This window comes from Malania oleifera, chromosome 11 (assembly GCF_029873635.1).
Source record: "Malania oleifera isolate guangnan ecotype guangnan chromosome 11, ASM2987363v1, whole genome shotgun sequence".
Classification (NCBI taxonomy): domain Eukaryota; kingdom Viridiplantae; phylum Streptophyta; class Magnoliopsida; order Santalales; family Ximeniaceae; genus Malania; species Malania oleifera.
The window spans coordinates 59621523-59630327 of record NC_080427.1 but is presented as its reverse complement, the minus strand read 5'-3'; the positions used below and the strand labels follow the sequence as shown (position 1 = coordinate 59630327).

The following is an 8805-nucleotide window of genomic DNA, read 5'->3' as shown; positions in this document are numbered from 1 at the left end:
GCTTGTACGATTGTTGCTCGGTCGATCATTTCCCAACAATACATTTATCCATTATTTCACCTTTACCTCCCCCTATCCAACTCACTTTCATGTCAAGTTCACTCAATCAAGGTGACTTGAAGATTTACCCCCTTTAGGAGGCGGTCCTTTAGGAAATTATGACACCTCCTAATAATGATACTATGGTGTCTGATGTGAAACAATAAGTGAGGGAACGTGCATGCACAAAACACCTCTAAGTTTAAAAGAGGTTTTGAGGCGTGGGGAGGCAAGAAAGTCTTCTTAATGATGACGCCTTGTTCTTTATGCCTTGGGTTTGCGGTGAACCTTGTATCCTTCTTGTTATTTTTTGGATTATCAAAACTTACTCTCGTGGAATTTTTGTGGAATTTTTGGGAGTTTTCTCATTCTTATAAAGCAATAATCATAATGCTTCATGAAATAAGGATAAACAAAGTGTTTACTAGAAAGGTGTGTAAGAAGATAGGCATGTTAGGCCACTTTTAAAGTGAAGTGGTGATGATCATTAGTGGGGAGGAAGATAGGCATGTTAGACCACTTCGAGATAGTATAATGGTTAGTCATGAAATTTTGGGATAAGATAGAAAATTTAGTCATGCATGAGCCAAGCTTGCTAATTTGCTCTAATTCTAGGTTGTGGTTACTAACAATGATCCATACATCTTCTAAAGTTTCTCATAGGAAATGCTTGTTGGCCTTTTGCAAATGATCACTAGTATTTTGGAGCCTTGGTTTCTAATTGGGGGTTTCACTTATATTAAAGTCCTTCTAGGAAATTAAGGCTACAAGGTTAGATAATGTACTCATTTTGTTGATTTGATTGATAACATGGGTCTTATATATTTGGTCTACTTTGCTATGTTGTTTACCTAGTTGTGGGGTGTTTCTCCTCTTGCTAAGACCTTTTGCCATCAAGACAGAGCCTTATATTTGGTAGATGCTTTTATAAGTCATCTTTCAAAAAATGCATTCAGATCATTGCCCTCTTCTCCTTAGGCTCCACAACTTTCATAACACTTCTCCTAATTGCATGACATTTTTATTTCAATCGACATGGCTTACTCAAAATATGTCATGAATTTTGTGGAGCAAATTTGGGAAAGAAACATCAACTTATTAGAAGCATCAGATTTATTATAATAAATAATTTTTTTAGGAGATTGCAATAAGAAATTAAGAAGTATTTGTTGGCTAGATTTTGGGATTCCATGAGCTTTAGATTGGAGACCGATGAAGGGCTTGGTTGATTTAGAGGGCAAACTCTAATAACAATTGGTGGAGCCTCTTACTCAAGAGGAAATTCTATGACATCAAAAATATATAGTGAATTTTCAGGAACTGTAATATTAAATATTTCTGCATTATCAAACTTGTAAGGCATTTTAGGAATAAACTTGATCATTTAAAGAATGGAGGTGGCTAGGAAATGGATTTGGGACGTGGATCACTACAAGCATTTGACAATAGAATTCTTTTCAGGTTTTTCATTTTGATGGTAATGATGACTATGTCTTGTTGAGTTGCTCAAGGTGCTTTATGAGGCTTTCAAACTTGGATACCCTAAATCTCCTCAAACCAATTGATGAACATACTATTCGTGAGGCCCTGCTCTAGATGAGGCCTTTTAAAGATTTCGGATCTAATGGTTTTTGCACCTAGTACTATACTAAAAATTATGAAAATTATTGGACTTCACTTTGGAATTTTGCAAACCAAGGGCTGAAAATTATATTGGATGCTACTCTTCTATTCCTAGCTTGTTCCAAAGGTTGATATCCTTGAGGTCCTTACACAATTCAAATCCATAAGCTTATGCAATGTGCATATGTATTAGCTGATTTGTTATTAACTATGTGTTTGGCATGTGTGTATGTGTATGTGTGCGAAGCATAAGACCTTCAATAAAACAACATAATGACTCCAGACCCTTTCCCAAAATTTATGAACACAAACATAATATTAAAAGTATGATAAACTTAGAATTTATTGAACATGTATATACAAACATATACAAGATATTCCACGTTTACCACATTTATTTTGAATAAATTTTGCTAAATCAAAAAAGAAATCAATATTTTCATAAATCAAATATAGCATAAATCCACATTTATTTTTCCCTTAATATTTATTTTTTCCCCCAATGAGCACATGGGCATAGATAAACTTTGAGCTAACTATCTTCATATATCACTGAGGAACACGAAGATAAATTGGGATGAGATTGCGCGAGGTTGGAGGTGAGTCCCAAACAGAGAAGGCACTATTGGAATTCATCCATTTCTCAGTCATATCGGGGTAATGTCGATTCAACACGTCCTTCAAGCTCTCTGTTGTATTAACCCACTCAAACCCCTTCTTTGTGTACGTCTCCTCATTGTAGTTGCTCGTGAAGAACCTATCTGCTTCCAGCCTCCTGCATATTTGATCCATCCCTTCAATTTTAGAACTAGTTTTTGTTTTTGACAAATGTTTGAATTTAGAATTTGATGTTTGAGTACTTGTGTAGCTTTTTACTACTTTACCTGGTTGCCATGATGAGGAAAATGTAGAAGGCAGTCTCACTAATGGCGAATCCTTTAATCTTCGTCTCTGCCATCATGCCTACCAATAGATCAAGCTTCTCCACGTCGTCACCATACACATCGCGGAGTGTTTTGATAGCTTCGTTGTCATCTGTTAGATCCTCCCATTTGGAGATGGGGATCATCAACATGCCCCTTCGGAACTCGTTGTACCTTGCTACTTTCCTCTCCCTATCCCTATAGACTGCACCCACTCCATCCATGGTTAACTAATCAAGTTAATGAAGCTTCAAATGCTATGATAATTGAGTTTTAATTAATAAATTAAATAAAGAAAAATGATTGAAGTCTAAAAAAAAAAAAGCATCTCGAGGTGGTATTTTGACAAATAGAAATGTAGGTATGCATGAGTGGGGGACCCATACGCTATGTGTGGTTGGCCAAGATGCCACTAGAAATGCATTTCTTAATAGGGATCGCCAGCTATTAATCAAGATACCATCTTGATACATTTCTCAAAATATTGAATACTATTATTAAACAAATTGTCAAGATTGACCAAAGTTACCTTCAAGAGCAGGTAGGTCAACGTGATAGGACCGATCAGTGCCGTCCACATTTTGTGGAACAAGGTCCCTAAACCACATAGGATAATTCCAAAGCTCGAGGGCCCCACAGGCTTGGTGGCCCATTGAGACTATTTGCTTTGTGAATCCAATTTCTGAGAGGGTTCTCTCTCCTTTATGGCCAATTAGATTTGGCATGGGAACCCTACATTCATTTGTATAAAGCCATTTATCAATATTTTACTTTCTTAGCCTTGACACAATTAGAATGGCCAGATTATATGAATGAAAGAGCAGTTTTACTCTTCGATTAATGGTAGAGATTTGTTGGGACCCGGGGAAGCAAAGATGTCCCTAAGGAGAAGATCATCCGGTAGGAGTGAGTGCATCCTATAGACAGAGACAAACTCCTCCGTCAACGAATAGGGGACACCGTGATTTTGGGGCTTCTTCATGCCCACCAGACCTCCAAGCAAGTATCCTCCCCCTATGTGCCCAAATGTGTCCTTAAATTTCTTTCCGAGCAGCCCATACCTATGAAAAAAGATTTTAATCAATTATAGTAAGCTTGAAATTCAAACCAATCTAAATCACAGAGCCCTAAGATGTGGAGCACCATAGAAAAAACATTATTGAGTATCCAATTTGAGATCAAATCTGCTATGCATTTTTTTATTTTCCAAAGTTCTCATATTACTTTCCCTAAATTTTAATTCTTAAAGTTTTATATTACGTTAGTGTAATTTTCTATCAGAAATTTCATCAAAATTAAAATTAAAATTTTAAGGAGTGAAGTAAGTACAGTTCATTCAAACTTTAGGGAGTTGTGAGGTAGTTTACCCTGTTAGCTTAGAGAGGTGTTTGGTTTATGAGAAAATTAAGGTGTGGACGTACCAATTGGCGCGCATCCCTGCGAGTAAAGTATCAGTTTTGAGAAGCTCCACAGTCCAGTCGATGGTGTGAATCTTGGCAATCACAGCAGAGGTCACTAGCCTTGCATGGCGATACAACTCCTCATCCTTCATCTCTGGATATTCCTTCTATAAAATTTGACAGACAAAATTAATAGAGAGAGAGAGAGAGAGAGAGAGAGAGAGAGAGAGAGAGAGAGAGAGAGAGGGAGGTTTAGATTACATGGAGGGCATCACAGACAGCATTGTGTTCCAAGACGAAGAGGGCCTGCAGCGCGGAGACACCAGCCCAGCTGTTGCGGACGTCTCCAGAGAGAGCAACGCCATCTTGGTCATGGAGGAGAAGCCCATCTTTGGATATCTTTAGCTTCCCATCCTTAAAGCTCCTCACTTTCTGCAATCTCTCCCTATCGCTTCCATATATCGCACTTGCATCCCTTCACATTACGTACCCCATGCATGTATTATTATTACTAATAATAAGCATATTATTATTTTAAAGAAGACGAAGAATAAGCATATTACAACTTGATATATACGCTCAACATTTGTCAAATGCGAATTCAGTGCACAAAGTATATAAAAATTAATGGGAATTGGATCATACCACCAAGGTGTTCGTATATTCAAGGTGCCGGTCTTAATGTCATAAAAGCCCGTTGGAACTTCCTTTGTCTTGTAAAACTTGAAAGACTTCAGAGGGCATCCGTTTGCTACTTCTCTAGGTGCACTCAACTCCATCTACTCATAGACAATATAGCACACCTTAAATATTATTTATAGAATCAATCTTTCTATACATAAGATGCATGGACGATAACTAGCATTTCAAAAAATGTATCCTGGGCCGTCTGGGACATTCACAGTATATGCGTATCTCCTACTTAATTATACTTAATTGGCAAGAAATTTGAAGAGCTACATGTGAAAATCAACAAGTAATTAAGTGGTAAAGAATGGGATATGATTGAAACCTGTTTGGTGTCTTCCAAGTGGTCGATCCAATCATGGATCATGAACTGAATCCAAGAAGCCGCGATCATGTTGAATTGCTTTCCTGTGTCTATCATTTTCCTCCTTGCCAGCAGTTTTGTTGCTACTACCATTGGGTCTGGCTTCAATACCTACAAATCAATCCATCATAATTAATTCCTTCATTCAAATAAATTCGTTTTCTTAAGCTAGTGTTTAACAATCTTTCATGCTGAGTTAAGGGAAAGAGGCAGTTGACCAGCTAGCCACCATGGGTTAATTGATTTGGGCCTGTGCTTTCTAAATTTATATATAATAAACTCAAATATGTGGATTCTCAGTTGTTGAATGAAATTGAGATAGGAAGATGCAATATTGAAAATTAATATGATTTTGCAATTTGGTTAATTACATGCATGAAGACTACTCTAGATTACTATCCAATATTGAAATTGTGATTCTTGGTTTAATGTTATGAAATCAAGAGAACACAATTAATAAAAATTATTAAATTTGCATAAAATTTGAAAAATATTTCTTTACCATTTTTCTAGATTTTTTATATAGATTTTGAAAAAAAAAAAAACGTTTAAAAAAAAATAGATTAGCATTTTTAAAACTACATGAAAATTTGAAAATAATTAAAGAAAAAAAAATTCATGGACACTTTTGTTATGCACATAAAAATATTAATTACCTCATCTTTCTGATCAACAGGGGAAACATTTCGACCAAAGAAAGTCCCTTGGCTACCGGCACCTTCATTGAAAGGGTCATTATATTTTCCATTGTCAGTTCTGTATGGATAATCCGCCGGATTAAATCGGACACCAGATGGAGTTGTTCCAACGTTAATTAAGTTGTATTCTTGGTGAAGATGACGTCGTATTGCTAAATAAATTAGTCCTAAGAACACTGGTAATCGGTGCCATGCAATTCCAAACTTGTCGAGAGAGTGCACGATCTGCATACATACAAAATATAGACATTCATGAATAAACCAACAAAAGAAATATTTAATGAAAAATATAAGATGTGTGTGTGTGTGTGTGTGTCCCAACTTGTATTTTTAGGCCAAACTAATTCATCACGTGACAAGCATTGATGACAGGGTCTGAACCCCTATTAATTATTGACGATATTTGAATTTCTACTAATCAATAGAAGAAACTATCTATGTTTTTACTATAAAGTAGATCATAAGATAAAATTAGAAAAATAATAAGAATTAATGATTATAAATTAAGAGAAAATTATACACGAAATTAAATATTTTGGCTTGGGAGATCTTACAAGAAAGAGGAATCGATCAAATAGGGTCATTCTCGCAACTAGTTGGTGGAAGTCTGGATGGATGAAATGGTGAAGTGTTTTGATGAAGAGAGCTCTGATTGGCGGCATTATCAAAGGTGATGTATCTTCGATCAATATCGGTCGATCTCTCGAAAGTCTTTGATCTTCGGTTAGAACTTACCTAGAGGTTTGCTGAAGAAGAAAGATGTATATATATTAACAATCAGAAAATGCATTAAGTGTATCACAAAATGCCTAGCTATACGTGTATATATATAGAAGATGGAGCAGGGAGCATTTCATAGGAATAGTTACACACGCGAATGTTGATTTTTCTAAAGGGGAACAAGAAAAAAGCTGGTCGTGGGTTGCACCCGGTCAACTGAGATCAGCGTTTTAACTAGGAGGATAATATATCTTTTGAATTTTAGCAGAGTGCTGCATGGACTCGGCCATCCAAAGATATTACATATATATAAAACTGGTCGTGGGTATATATATATAAAACTGGTCGTGGGTTGCACGCGGCCAGCTGAGATCAACGTTTTAAGTAAGGGGATTATATATCACGTTTTAAGTCGGGGGATAATATATCTTTTGAATTTTAGCAGAGTGCTGCATGGACTCGGCCATCCAAAAATATTACAGATATATATAAAGATGACTAATCTAAACGACCCCAAATATATTCAAAGACGCCAAAACAGAACAGACGTGTACATGACAAAAGAAGAAAATTAACATGAAGAGAGAGAGAGAGAGAGAGAGAGAGAGAGAGAGGTGCTACCATGCATGCAGGGCAGCAGGAGAGAAAAGGTCGGTAGCCCATTTGGAGATTTTGGAAGAGAAACTGAACTGCGTGATGCAATGGTTGCTTGATGCTAGCTTTTGGTGCAGGGTGAAGAAGCAATAATGAGACTCATTAAATTCTTTCTGCAAGCCGCACCTACAAACCTGTCTACCACTCATACATAAAACCTTATCCTTATAATTATTTTCCTCATTAATGACAGCAACCAACCTCGTACAAATTAACTCCTTTTTATTTTATAGAGACAGCATCATCTATATTTACGAGTGACTCTTCCCAATATGGCCCTAAGCGAATGACTAAATTAAAAATCTCTAATATTTTGTTTAATTTTAATTTTAATTTTTATTTAAAATTAATTTTTTTATGTACATTAAATAATTTTAGCTGTACTATATGTGCACTCCACCCACCAAACACGTGAATTCTACGAACACTTAAATTAAATTCTAAGGGTTGGAGAGAGAGAGAGAGGCCATGCGCGGGTCTATAATCTATATATACATATATGTTAAAGTTGGAGCCAGAAGACAGTCAGGAGAGCTGGAGCTAAGTTGGAGATGCGATCCATTCATGGAGCTGAGTTGGAAAATGCGTTGCAATTAATCTCATGCGGTTCAATTTATCTCCATTTACATCATGATTGTAAACTTCCCAAATTTGTTATTTATTGTATTTAATTATGATTAGAAGATCAGCCCTATAAATAGAGGGTTGAGGAATGACACTATTACAACAGTGAGAAGCTCAGAGAGAGAGAGAGGAAAAGAGAGAGAGAGAGAGAGAGAGAGAGAGAGAGAGAGAGAGAATTGTATTTTTTTTCAGAGAAAGTGAATATTTGGTGTTTGCTCCGTGGACGTAGGTCGTTATTGACCGAACACGTTAAAATTTTGGTGTCACATTTGATCTGGATGCTCACAGGTTCCTAACAAGTAGTATCAGAGTTCGGTTGGAGCAAAAAAGCTAGATCGAAAGTGATCCCGAAACCAGAGCTCTGTCTAGTGAATCAAAATTTCGTTTTAAGGCCACCATCGCATTCAGCTCGCCGAGAGGAAGAGCACCGTGCAATTCAGAGCCCAAACGGAGTTTAGACGAAGGCTCACGCGGCTTACCGGAGCAAGACGCCTCTCCACACACTAGGCACGCGTCAGTGATCAGTCCCTCACGTGCTGCACGCGTTGCATGCGTCTTCCTCGCTCGGAGAGCCTCAACTCGACCCGGTTCACTTCCCGACCCAACCCAACTCGATAGATCACTCAGACCCAGGTTTACCCGAGATCCGATCCCCAACCCAAATCCGACACGCCGTCTCAGAATCAGCCATGTCAGTGTGCTGAGTCAGCTACCACGCTAGCCAGGCCACGTCAGCGGGTGGGTGCCACGTTAGCCAGAGGTGCCACGTTAGCAGGTGGACCCCACTACCATTTCAGCAGGTGGGCTCACTCCTGTCACGTCAGCAGGTACCACGTTAGCTGTGCCACGTCAGCAAGTTTGACCAGGTTTGACCAAACTTTGACTGAACTTTTCAGAGCCATTTTGGGTCTGTTTTTTGAGCGACTTGAACCATTTCAAGGGTTTTCGATCATTACAGATCCAACTGCACTATCCATTTGAGCTAATTCCATCTCTAAATTAGTGAATCAAGATGTCGAATGAAAAGAGCTCAAAAATTGAAATGTTCAATGGAAACAATTTTGGTTTTTGGA

The 8805-nt window shown here is 37.6% G+C and overlaps 1 protein-coding gene across 1 annotated transcript; it reads right to left on the bottom strand.

The window, feature by feature from the left end:
* Positions 1-1978: 1978 nt before the first annotated feature.
* On the bottom strand, positions 1979-7183 carry LOC131168094 (alpha-dioxygenase PIOX-like). Its single transcript, XM_058127296.1, has 11 exons — positions 7076-7183; positions 6289-6480; positions 5693-5959; positions 4998-5147; positions 4631-4764; positions 4247-4460; positions 4007-4152; positions 3416-3646; positions 3115-3317; positions 2547-2790; positions 1979-2437 (listed from the first exon to the last, which is right to left on the bottom strand). The coding sequence occupies exons 2-11, from the start codon at positions 6394-6396 to the stop codon at positions 2212-2214; spliced, it is 1923 nt and encodes a 640-aa protein (XP_057983279.1). The 5' UTR covers positions 6397-6480; positions 7076-7183; the 3' UTR covers positions 1979-2211.
* Between the last annotated feature and the right edge of the window lie 1622 nt (positions 7184-8805).